This window comes from Hippocampus guttulatus, chromosome 9 (genome assembly GCF_054856545.1).
Source record: "Hippocampus guttulatus isolate MCC_2025c chromosome 9, RoL_Hgut_1.0, whole genome shotgun sequence".
In the NCBI taxonomy this organism is placed as follows: domain Eukaryota; kingdom Metazoa; phylum Chordata; class Actinopteri; order Syngnathiformes; family Syngnathidae; genus Hippocampus; species Hippocampus guttulatus.
In genome coordinates, this window is record NC_141269.1 from 16,883,236 (window position 1) to 16,895,917 (window position 12,682).

General features: G+C 41.5%; 2 protein-coding genes across 4 annotated transcripts; one reads left to right on the top strand and one right to left on the bottom strand.

The window, feature by feature from the left end:
• The first annotated feature begins 27 nt into the window (after positions 1-27).
• Positions 28-3,365, top strand: c9h4orf33 (chromosome 9 C4orf33 homolog). 3 transcript variants are annotated; one of them, XM_086121052.1, is made up of 6 exons: positions 28-114; positions 561-754; positions 936-996; positions 1,113-1,164; positions 1,249-1,448; positions 2,002-3,365. In XM_086121052.1, the coding sequence occupies exons 2-6, from the start codon at positions 568-570 to the stop codon at positions 2,096-2,098; spliced, it is 597 nt and encodes a 198-aa protein (XP_085977178.1). In that variant the 5' UTR covers positions 28-114; positions 561-567; the 3' UTR covers positions 2,099-3,365. The 3 variants fall into 3 exon arrangements, with proteins under 3 accessions (XP_085977178.1, XP_085977176.1, XP_085977177.1); XM_086121050.1 differs by having other exon boundaries at positions 34-486; XM_086121051.1 differs by having other exon boundaries at positions 34-220.
• On the bottom strand, positions 2,974-11,330 carry LOC147200623 (sodium channel and clathrin linker 1-like). Its single transcript, XM_086121053.1, has 17 exons — positions 11,221-11,330; positions 11,083-11,138; positions 10,840-10,975; positions 10,355-10,480; positions 9,636-9,706; positions 8,980-9,070; positions 8,138-8,229; positions 7,828-8,005; positions 6,816-6,914; positions 6,497-6,568; positions 6,303-6,377; positions 6,033-6,172; positions 5,671-5,863; positions 4,446-4,642; positions 4,195-4,273; positions 3,238-3,333; positions 2,974-3,036 (listed from the first exon to the last, which is right to left on the bottom strand). Exons 1-17 carry the CDS (start codon positions 11,233-11,235, stop codon positions 3,007-3,009), a joined length of 1,746 nt encoding a protein of 581 aa, XP_085977179.1. The 5' UTR covers positions 11,236-11,330; the 3' UTR covers positions 2,974-3,006.
• Between the last annotated feature and the right edge of the window lie 1,352 nt (positions 11,331-12,682).

Sequence of the window (12,682 nt, forward strand, 5' to 3'; positions counted from 1 at the left end):
CAATTTACCGAACAAAATAGTTCTGCCCTCGACGATAAGAACTGCAGGCACTGCTTAGTGCAGTTTACTGTGAAACGCACAACTGTACTCACATGCAGTATCTGCTAGCAAAAGGTTTTACGTTTTTCATTTTCACCGATATATTCTCCACTGAGGGGCAATGTCATATTGTTAGTTCATAAACTCGGACACTGCTACCAGGACAGGTCTGAAACCATACGTAGGTTACTTTCGCTTCTTACCTAAGCAAATTCGTTTTACGAGCTTGATAAGATGTGAATGATCAGAACTGCGTTAGACATTAACCTAATATGATAACGCATTGCGTAAAGTAATTAACAGCCAGGACGGGAAAAGTTTAAGTGGTTAGGAGACTAACATGCGAAGCTCATTCGTTGAGTTGGATTTTTGGAAGGACAACATGGGCTTAGTTCGCGGACTGCAGTTTGTGACACTCATCTGCATGAGTCTGAGTTGTGACTCTTTGTAAGAATGCATTTCATTTCTTGAACTAGGGCCGGATGGAACCTCATAGTCCTTACATGTAATTCTACTTCCAGGCCGAATATGCAAGCAGAGTTTGAGATCCTGCACACTTGGGACAGCATTCCTGTGAATCATGACCCCATCAGGATCATCTTCTCTCCTGGTGTTGAAGGGTTAAAAATGAAGACTTTCGCTCCCTTCTTCAATGACCCACAGGCCCCAGCAGGACCACCTGGCCAGCCCTTCCCTGGACTCTGGGATTATGAAGGTGGGTCCAGTTCAGCCAAAATTACAGTGTATGTGTTTATTTAGGAACAATTTTAATTAAAATTTATATGAAACAAAAATGCATCGTCAAAATAATAGTGTGTGGCATGAGGTTTTAAAAAGTATGCAGCACGTTGAGAAGTCTGGTGCTGAAAATTGAAATATTTATTTTATTTTCTTAGTTGTTGAGTCCTTCTTTCTTGATAATACTACAGACAATTACCTAGAGGTGGAGATTTGTCCGTAAGTAAAATTTTAACTTGCTTTTCGGTTTGACACACCACTAGACATCTAAGAAATGAATACTGAGACTTCCACTTACCGGTAATCTTGTATCGCTTTCTGTGATTTCGTTTCAGACATGGTCAGCACTTGGTATTACTGCTGTCAGGGGTCGGCCAAGCATTCCAAGTAGGCAGATGTAATAGAAATAATCAAAAGGGTTCATTAATCCTGTGCCATGTTGTAAAATATTACTCTCGTTTCCGCTTCCAGCAACAACTGCCGATGGTTTTCAATGCGACAGTCACCGGAGACACATGGATGGGCGAGGCTCTCCTTCCCTGGATTTACTTTCCTCCCAATGTGAACAACATGAACTCTTATGCTATACATGGCTCTGGAGTGAAGCGCACATATGAAGCACTCTACCCTATCCCCAGTGATGAGCTCGTCGAAGGACAAAAGCCGAACTTGTAAGTATACTTGTAACGCATGAACTTAACTTTTATTCATAGCAAAGCTATTCTTTTCTTTTCCAGCTAATTAGTACGCAAACAAATTGGATATGCCGTGAAATTGTAAGACAGTTTTGAACCAGATCAATGCGTATTGTAATGTATTTCAGTGAATTGGTGTGCAAATGGATAATTAGCCATCTGTCCATCAACTTTCTATTCCACTTATTGTCACTCAGGTCACAGGTGAGCTGGAGCATATATCAGAACTCTGAGGCAGATGTGCTAAGCATTCGGCCAACATGCCGTCCTATGGCACGATTAGAATTGTAAACTCAATCTACTTAGTGAGAATATCCGGATTGTATTGAAAAAAAATCCATAATACATCACCAGAAGGAAATTAACTATTCTTACTTCATTGTTTTTAAGACTTTTAGAAATACAAATGAATTGTTTTGATGTGTAAGACAACACTTTGGTAAACCTTTACACTCTGAAATGGTTTACCCTACATGTATGCATACTGTATACATTGTGCATGATGTTTATGTTCTCTTTTTCCTCTCAGCCACGCCCTGAAGTATTTTGGCGATTTCCGCCTGCAGAGCATCATGGGGCATGGCTGGGAGCAGCCGGAGTCTGAACTGTGGAAGGGGAAACCCTGAGCATCTCAGAAACTCGTTTGTCCTCTCTCTCTTATCGATTTCCTGGACTTGCGTTCAACCATGTGCATCTGCGTGTGTTCACATGTCACTAATATAGAAATGTATTTTTTGTTAATTGGTGTCAGTGGTTTTGGCTTAGTCCTTCGATCTAATTCAACAAAGTGTATTCCACGCCTTTCTAGATTTTTCAAGAGTACCACATATGAAAACATCAGTGGCATATTTGTTTTTTGTTTTGTTTATTGTGACTGTGACAATGCTTTTCATTTTATTTCATTTCTAATTTTTTTTGGGGGGGGGGATTCTTTGTCCATTTATGCACTGGTTTAGTAATAACCAAAAGAAATTGGAATTGGAGAGGTTTTGTGGTAAATCATTAAATGTGAATTTTCCATTGCACACATTTGATGTTTGCATTTTCTATTGTGTTTATTCTAAATGTTCTACATACAAAAGAGTGGCTGTTAAGTGTTCATCAAGACTGGTTTTTCACCCGCTGAAGTGGCAAAACAGCTGTCGGGAAAAGAACAGAATCAACATCAATTTAATTTTCACTTAGATAGTTGCAAGGAAAAGTGTGTGGATGCTTTGGGAATTACCTGGATTTTTGAATAAATTGGGTCTTCAAAGTTGATCCGATCTTCATCTAAGTCACAAAAACAGACACAGTCTGCTTACACTAATGATTGTTTTCATTGGACATATCATGTAAACATTGGGGAAGAAAATGGAACACATGAATCCCGAGGCTCAGGACTTATCTAAGAGCTAATTAGGGAACAGGTGTCAGCCAACCTAGAGTCCAATTAATGAGACAAGTTTTATATTCTATGAAGAACTATGCAACGTGAACCAAAAGGATTTACTTACTTTTTCTTGCATCTTTATATACGTGAATACTTTGTAATTCAGATCATATGCATGCCATATTCACATTCCTGTTTGGTCAGAAACGGTGTGATTAGGTCTTCTGTATATTTCTTTAAAATGGATTTTACAACACACTGGCACAATATATTAGTGATAAATTGACATCTTTCTGACTGTCCTCGAAATTACTTAATGAAAGTCGATGGTATGGCTAAGCCCATTGGTCACCATAATATCGCATATCACAATGTCCTGATCATTAGTCGTACCTCTTGTGAAGGTGTCGTCGTGCGTTGCTCAACTTCAGTGAGTTGTCTCTGGAGGCGACTGGCTTTCTCTCGAAATTCAGTCAGCTGTCTCTCATACTGCAAAAATAGAATAAAGAGAATATATCGTCTGTCTGCATTTATCTGCAGTATGAAGAGACTATGCAAGCATACTGTCAGTTTTTGGTGTCTATGCATGCGAGAACTATCGAAGACTATGAAATCCCTATGATCCCGTGTGATGATCCTACACATGCATTCCTGGCATTTATTAACCCATTCACTCCCAAAGACGTTTTTAAACGTCTTTTCAGACTTGGTCCAGAATTGGCTGGTACTAAATGAGTTAAAGTATACTTTAACAAATCAGGTATTTCCAATACCGCTTATCGTATTTCGGTTCGCAAGGTAGATAGATAGAGCCTATCTATCATTCACAATGAGAGAGGAGGAAAACTACTGGACTGAACCCCAATCATTTGGAGGTCACAAAATTGCCATGTTTTGTTCTGTTGCCTCCACTAGGTGGCATCGGAGGGCTTCTCCAGCGTTGCATCTGTTGGTCATTTTGTCATCAGCTCTTTGTTTACAGTACAAGGACCTTCTCGCCAACCATTTGTGGTCGGATCGTTGTGTTGCTGTCATGGGTTTTTGTTTGTTTGTTACTTTGATGTTTTTCAGGCCTTTGTTTTTGTTATTGATTTTGTTTGTCTAGTGTGCCCCTGTAAGTGTTTTTGTAAATATATTTTGTTCAGTCTGCCCCGTTTCTCCTGCCTCTCTGCTTTTTTGGGTCTTCTCCCATCGCGCATGTGACAAAAATCAGACAAAGAATTCACATTGATATTGTCTTTAATGTTTGGGCGAGATTTAAATTTTGAAATTCGTGGTTTTGGGAATGTGGGAGAAAGCTGAAAAACAAGGACCACATCATTCACCTCACTTGTTCACTCATTTACCAACCTTCACAATAGTATTGTTGTTTTTTTTTAGCTGGATCTCAAACTCATGTGAACGTTGCTGGTGTTGATCCAGCTCTTCTCTGGAAAAAAAAAAGACACAAAGAAATTGCACAGTTGTGATTATCAGAGAGTCATTAAAATTGATATACAGTACTGTACTATATTTCATGTTCTTTTTAAACAACTGTCTAGTCTCAAATCACATTTCACTGCCAGTGTCTACTTTTTCAATCTGTTATTATTGGTTCTTACGTCAGATTTCTGATCTTGCATTCGAAAGCCTGGGCCATGTTTGGGACCTCCACTTTCCAGCGATGGATACTTTTCTGCTGTGCTGTCAGAAGACGCATCAGATCAGCACTTGAGTTGTGACTGCGCTCCTCCAGGTCGCTCATCTGTGCTTTTAGTGTCTTCTCCTTCATGCTGTACTCTTGCGCCATCTGTGTAACCTAGCAAAGTGCAGCACATTGATCAGTGTTATCTTCTGAATATCTCTTTCAATTTTTTTTAACAATACGGTAGTGTATTGCCATTCTACCGTTATTTCTTGCCAATGTCCCAAAAGTTGTCCAGGCATGGAAATGTAAAAGAGTAGGGAAAATGAAAAGGAAAAACAGTGCAGGTACTCTGCTTTATTGGCTGAACTGCACGCTTTTCGCCGTGGCATATTTCTCCACTGTGAGTGTGAGCGCAGATGGTTGTTTGTCTCTGTGTGCCCTGCGATTGGCTGGCAACCGGTTCAGGTTGTCCCCCGCCTACTGCCCGACGACAGCTGGGATAGGCTCTAGCACCCCCCGCTACCCTTGTGAGGATAAGCGGATCGGAAAGTGGATGGATGGATGGGGATTATTCTTTGAGGGCGGCCCAGCTGTCGAGTGGTTAGCGCGTCAACCTCACAGTGCAGAGGTCGTGGGTTCGATCCCGGCTCCGGCCTCCCTGTGTGTAGTTTGCATGTTCTCCCCGGGCCTGCGTGGGTTTTCTCCGGGTACTCCAATTTCCTCCCACATTCCAAAAACATGCATGGCAGGCTAATTGAAGACTCCAAATTGTCCCTAGGTGTGACTGTGAGCGTGAATGGTTGTTTGTCTCTGTGTGCCCTGCGATTGGCTGGCAACTAGTTCAGGGTGTCCCCCGCCTACTGCCCGAAGACAGCTGGGATGGGCTCCAGCACCCCCCGCGACCCTAGTAAGGATATAAGCGGTTAGGAAGATGAATGAATGAATGAATTCCAAAAACATGCATGGCAGGCTGACTGAACAGTCAATTGTCCTTAGGTGTGAGTGTGAGTGCGGATTGGTGTTTGTCTACGTGTGCCCTGCGATTGGCTGGCAACCGTTCAGGGTGTCCCCCCCGTCTAATGCCCAAAGACAGCTGGGATAGGCTCCAGCACTTCTCGCGACCCTTATGAGGATAAAGCGGATCGGAAAATGAATGGATGGATACTTTTCCACATTTTTCCTTAAATTCGTAAGTGTACCTGTTGTTTGGCCTTCTTTTGGACCTGCAAGGAAGCCTTGCGCAGGTCATCCATCTCTCTGCGGAACTGAACATTCTCCTGTTGCCACTGGAGTCGCTCATCACTGATTCTGGCACAGTCCTCCCTTGCTGCAGTCAGACAGCCCTTTAGTTGCTGCACTTCTTCCTGGCATCGGGACAACTCCTCATTGTAGCTAAAAATAGAAATATGGATAAAGGAAAGATGATAATGGAACATAATTTTATACATGTTCGGCGACTGCTATCTGTGAAGGGGTCTGTGTTATCATAAGTGTAATACACTGTAGTGGTAACATGATGAATCACTGACTGGCTGAAAACAGTGAATCTTATTCCACCTACTCCACTTCCAACTTTTTTAGTTTGCTTTGGGCACTTTGCAAAGTGATGCTTATTTCATCCTTCATCCGCTCTGCCTTTAGACACCTCTGGTGGAGGGCGTCAATTTTCCTAAGCTCATGCTCTACCTTGCATTTGGTCACCTTAAAAAAAACAACAACACAATTTAGCATTGCATAAGCTTATTGTACCACTGGTGTGCATAATAAAACATAAGAAGGACTTTGGATTCGGATTAAGCTGTCTCTTCTTGTGCTACAGTTAAACATCTACCTTTGCCAGTTCTTCTTCCAAAGCTTTTCTCTCTCGCTTCGACCTCTCAATCTGAGATTGTTTTTCCACACATTCCTACAGTGAGGGGCCGGGGGGGAACAACAAGAACATACAGGTAAGGCCAGGTGTTGGAAAACAATGTTTACAAAGAATGACATTGAGAGAAATTCGTACTAAGAAGGGTAAAAACTTGCCACTTGCAATCGAGACAATTCCTCAGCCATACTTTGCATTTCAGTGTTGCACTGCTGACGCATATTATTCAGCTGTTGAAGAAGTAACGTACAGTCAGTATGGCAAATTTAGTTCAGCAATTTGTTCTGAGCTGGGATCTCTCTTAACAGACTATTGTCACCAATAAAACACTAAAATGGTGACTAATACTCTTCTTGACGATAGCTGTGATACAATTTATGACAAGTACATTTTCAAACTGGCATACTTTGACATCCAAATTTGTTTGAAAGACTTGCCAGCAGTTTTTGCTTCCAAACCACATACATTCTTCTCTACCTCTTTTTTGGAGCAAAGAGTAGCATCCTGGATCAACTGTCGAAAGGCCTTTTTTGTCTTCTCAAGCTCCTGTGTCAAACGCTTTACCATTAACTGAGCCTGTGGGAACAAATGGAAGGTCAGCAGGTTAGAAAGTTTAAGCTTCAATGATTGGAGTTCAGACTCAATTTCCCAAGAAGCTCTTCCCTAATATTGTCTTCTGTTGGTTTTAAGCAGATTTTGGCCCGCTCAAATTTAGGTCGTAACCTTGAGACGTCTAACTGACGTCAGCGACATTAGGTGTGCCCATTTCCTTATACTAGGGCTTGATCTCAATTCCCACACTACTCCCTATAGCCCTCCATGAAGTGCACAGAAAGACGTGGTGTCCATGTAGCATTCGAGAGCGCATGTTACAAGTGTGTGAAAATTGCAGAATTGGAACAGAGCGCGTTACATCATCAATTTACACCACCGTGTTGGATCTGCGTGATCAAATTTAGCGGCAGCACTTGTTGTTTTGTCAATTTTGCTGCTTAAACTGATCTTAAAATTGCAGTAAAGTAAAAACTTAGGCTCGCGCTTAAAACCGATGGCAGCTTTGGCTCCACTATTTGTAGCCCCTACATCATCTTTTTTGTAGTGAACACTCTGGTCTCTGACCGCAGACTGTGTCACGACACAGTGGTTGGGACTCACTTATCCACAAGTCACAGAAAGGGAAGAGCAACAGAATGGCTCTTTATTTTTCATGGTCACTCATTTCCAAACAGTGTTCAATATAAGCTGCCTCATAACTGCACTCTCGGCGACCGAAAAAAAATTGGCATATGCCAGTAACACCAAAAACACTTTAATTTCATAACATAAACACTCCTCTGCATTATACAGTATTACTAGTATTTTTTTTTTTGATCTGACGGGGTTCTTCACAACAATGCAAATGAAAGTACAGTACCTGATGTACATACTTTTAACTGGAAATCAAGTTCTGGTGAAAGGTACAAAGAAAGCAAGTATATACTGTATGTACCTCATCCTTCTGCAGTGTTGCTTCCTCAGCCATCTGAACACACTCTCGCACTTTGTCCAGACCCTCGTACTTCTCCTGTTCTAACGTAGCGCAGCGAGCCTTTAGGTTCCCTGCTGTATTCTCCCACATAGATTGCTCTTTGAGTGCAGCCTCTGTCTCTTGAGATGAAAATTTTATTCTGAGCAAACGGAAACATCAAGAGCTGATCAGAAAATCATCGAACGACCTGTCCATATATTTAAAAAATAATTAAAACAATTAAGTAAGAATAGTATATGTTTGCACATAAGACCTTTTTTTTCATACTCACCTGGTATACTGCTCGCTGATGGTTGTCTGAAGGGTTTGGATTTGTCTCAGTGCTGCTTCCTCTCGACTTCGGGCCTCTGCTTCATCTTCCTCCTGAATGTGCATTGCATTTGCACTTTTCAGAAAAGCCAGATCTGGTACCAGACTATGCCGATCTTTTTCTGCACACTGATTTCAATATAGCATCACGATATTGGTGCACGTTACAGTGTCAAAGATATTCCAGCGAGCGCATTCCGGTTTACAAACACGATATGGATAAAAGTCTTCCTGAGATTTTCACCAATCAATCAGGATTTGAACTAGACACCCTAGTACTGGCTCGATGTAATTATTTGACGGTGAGTATTTCGTACAGTTGACCTTGTGTGTGAGAGCAGGACAGAGGCAATTTTCGGTTGAACTCCAGTGCACAAAGCAGAGGGAGTCAGTTTGATGTTCACAAACTTGATTGGACGGAAACCAGCCGTGATTTGTATGCAATCAAACATCCTTAGTCAGAAGTACCAGAGAATGTGTGAACCCTCTTATCCAACAACAGTGGCCTGGCAAAGTGCTTTTACTACATGCAATGACCAAAATCTGTGACCAAAAAAAATCTATGAAAAGGCCACTCTGGCAAAAATATTTGACAGAATTGTGGAAATGGAGAAAACCATATCAATTACTTCCTGACTGGAAGCCACAATAACTTGTCTAAAATTGAAATGAAAAAACAACAACATTGCAGTGTTTTGTTGATGATGTGGATAAAAATATAATTATGAAAAGTATGAAAAGGTTTTTTTAACCCTGAAATTGTCCATGTCTATCCGAGTCAAAATACCGCATTTCTTTGTTCACCTGTCTCTTTAGTTGGTGCTGAACAGACTGGAGCTGTCGGGTCATCTCATCCACTTTGGCTATGGCTGTTCTCAGATCAGCTTTGGTTGTTCTCCAACACAAGACACACACAGTATACTCGTTAGCCAGGGCTTATTTCGTGATTACTTTTAAGCCACCTGACATCGCGATCTTGATGCCACTCTGTCGAGGTGTATGACAGTTTGCCATAACAGTCTTGAGGGGGTGACGAGCATAATCCAAATTGTCATCACTGAGCTCAAATGATCGCGCTCTAGGAATTCTGACAAGTGTGCTGTAAAAATGTGTGACATTACCAGGAAGAAGAATGAGAAAAAACAATTTGTCATTGTTGTGACTGATACAGTATAATGTTGCCTTTAGATGCGAAACAGTGATCATCTATCCATCTTTTCCTGTTGTCATTGTGGTTGCTGGTGACATACTCTGGGTGACATACTTCTGACACCAGGTGAGTATGAAAAAAAAAGTTTTATATGCAAACATTTACTATTCTTACTTGTTTTAATTATTGTTTACTCTGGGCGAAAGACGGGTACAACCTGGACTGGCTGCCAGCCAATTGCAGGGCTATTTTGGTTTAAAAAAATGTATGTTGCAACAGCTAGACTAGAGTGAATCAAACATGCAATTACCTGAGCTGGATTTGTAGGTCCTCCAACTCTGTACTGTGTCCTGTTGCTGTCTTTAGAAAATTACAGTTTGTCTGTGAGTGACAAAAAGACACACGATTGGCATTAACGTGGCATGATTTCAAGCATACATTTTATTGTATCCATCAACTTTCTGTACTGCATACGTAGCTCAGAATTCCAAGGGTGGTGGAACCTAATTGCAAGTTGACAAATATGTGGTAGCGAGTGATACATGAACAATTAGTCTACAATATATAACCATATATTTAAACTCAAAATTGACTTATGCTACAACTCAGCTCTGTGAAAAAAAAAATCCAGTTGGGACTCTTGACGCGATATCCCTATTTGATTCTGTTCGGTCACACATTTATTTCAAATCTATGTAGTTTGTTATTTGTCCCTTGGTGTTTGTCTGACTGCTGTTGGCAACAATCATGTGTCAAATAGTCGCCTGAAAGCGACGCCAACATGTTTAATCATAGCATATAAGCGAGAGAGGTTCCCATTCATCACACGATACAGTGCATTTGTACATTTTTCATCATGCTGAAGCCTGGAGAACTATGTAGGTTCTCTGTGAAATTATTTTGGAAGGAGACTTGACAAACGTAACACCGTTCAAAAAGTAATATTAGAAAGGGTATCGTTCTTTTGCACACTCTGTTGGGGTCAATCGTCAAATCGCATCAAAACTCTAAATGTTAAAATGGAAATACTGGCATGAGCTGTTGTCCTGTAGCATTGGCATTGAGTCCATTAGTGAACATTTTCTGGTAGAACTCCTGTAGGTGGTCAAGCTCCTGTGCTGCTGTCTGCCATAACTCCGTGACCTGCATCCGCTCCTATTCAAATACATAAAATACACTAGTGATACACAGTCAAAGCAATTTATACATGTGGATGTTAAAGACGAGAAAACATTTTGAATCCGCAACCCAGAAAACCATTTTGAAAAAGCACAACTTCCCACATAAATCATAAATTATGCACGATTAACTTACACATGGAAAGTCAAACGGAATCTTTGCAAATACATGAAATGAATTATATAATGTAGATAATGTATGTAAAAGAGCCTAGTGTATATTATCCCTTGAAGTTAGGCCTTTCTTTGAATTCAGCCAAATATTTTATGTGGATATATTATTCCCTGCACTATTATTCCGTATACAATCAACTCAAGAGCAAAACACATGCAGACCCGCTTGAAAAGTTGGAGTTGACTTTCATAGTTATCGATAAATCCATTCTCCTCTACTACGTTCCACTCCGCTCCTGAAGTCAATGGTAGCAACTGAAGCTGATTTGTGACTGGCTCCGTCAGCTCTCTGTGCAGCCTGAGAAGGTAGAGAAAAGTTCATGGTTAAATATTATTCAAAATATATACAGCATTTTGTCTTGTGTTGATTCCTAACTAACAGATTTTGATTGAAGATTACCATACCACTTGTTCTCCTTCACATCATTTTCCAACTTCACTTTGATATCCGTCATGGTCACCTGTATACATAAAAAATACCCAATGTAAAATTAGTTCTAATAGAATACTTCATTATTATGAGCACGTGAAACGTTAACATACATTGTATAAGAACATGTAGCCTGCAGCTTGAATTCACCAAACATTTGCAAATAAGTGTTAAAAATCAAGAGGCAAGAAATGTTTTCACACAATAGCGGTGAGTACTGCCCAATTCAGGTTAAATTATGTGAGTATTCCACAAATAAATACATAACGTAGTGCAGATTAAAGACAAACAACTGCCTTTATAGATCCGCATCTGACTGTCTGTCCTTTGTTACATCAATTTGGCCACCTGTGAAGTCATGTGATTTTGACTTTTTTAGGCTGCTCTCATTGTCAAAAATATGAGCTAAAATTTGTTAAAATATTTGAGTTAAAATGATTGAAGTCTCGTTGAAATGCATATGGCAGGAAAGATTTCCTGGACAACACTGTTTCCACACTGACACTGTCATCTGCAGGTGGCTTGTGGCTCGAAGTACACTAACTCAGTTTGAAAAAAAGAAAAACGACCTCACCCCGCGTAGCCTAACAAAGAGTCACCTCCTGGGACACAATGAGGAAAGCCATGGCAGGCGTCTGAGCTAAACCTGAAGTAGCAGCGTCATGCATACCAGCCCAAAACCAAGTCCCGGTATCACCCCAGAAGAAATGGAACTCTGTCAAATAGCACCTAGACGCAGGGACAGAAAAGGCAGAAGAAGGACATCCTCGTCGAAAGACGGCACTCTCGGAAGGCTACTGTGACTGCTGAGGCAGATGCAAAGGTCAGCGCTGGAGGTCACTTCCCAAAACGGCCTGCATCGAGCCATCCCCCGCACTACACGACAAGCACCTTGAGAGGACAGGGAGACTGGCTCACGGGCCGACTCCATCCTCCAAACCATGGAAACAAGACTCAGAGGCAGCCAGAGAAACGGCGTCATCATCCCGGGAAAGCACCGGCACAGACGGGGCAGATGGAAAACCCTAGTAGAGGCAGGAAGGCGATGGTCACCTCCTCCAACTAGCATATCAATAATCCACCTCCAAGGCAAACTGTCGCTATGCAGTGAACCTCTTCTTGGAGAGAGCGGAAGCAGAAGGAGCAGAACCAACGGCGTGTTGGTGCAGGGTCCCACCACTCTAACAGGTGACAACAACCCTCGACCTGCAACCTCCAGAGCCTGAGGGACAACATAGACAATGACAATGCCTAGAACGACAGACAGGCAAGCTTCCATGCGGGAACACCCATGGCACCCCTGGTAACGCTCAACCTGGTCATCTCCTGGTTCAACAAATTGTCCATGAATGCGATTTGAGTGTGAATGGTTGTTAGTGTTGTTAGTGTGTCCTGCGATTGATCAACGACCATTCCAGGGTGTAAAGCCTCTCAGCCTAATTAGCATTAACCCTAATAAGGACAAGAAGGAACGGAATTTGATCTCCGTGCAGTCAGTCCATGAATTTGACACACATCTCTGCCTTGACACGTCCAGCCTATTCTTCTCATTTGTCCATGCTGATGCAGGGATGA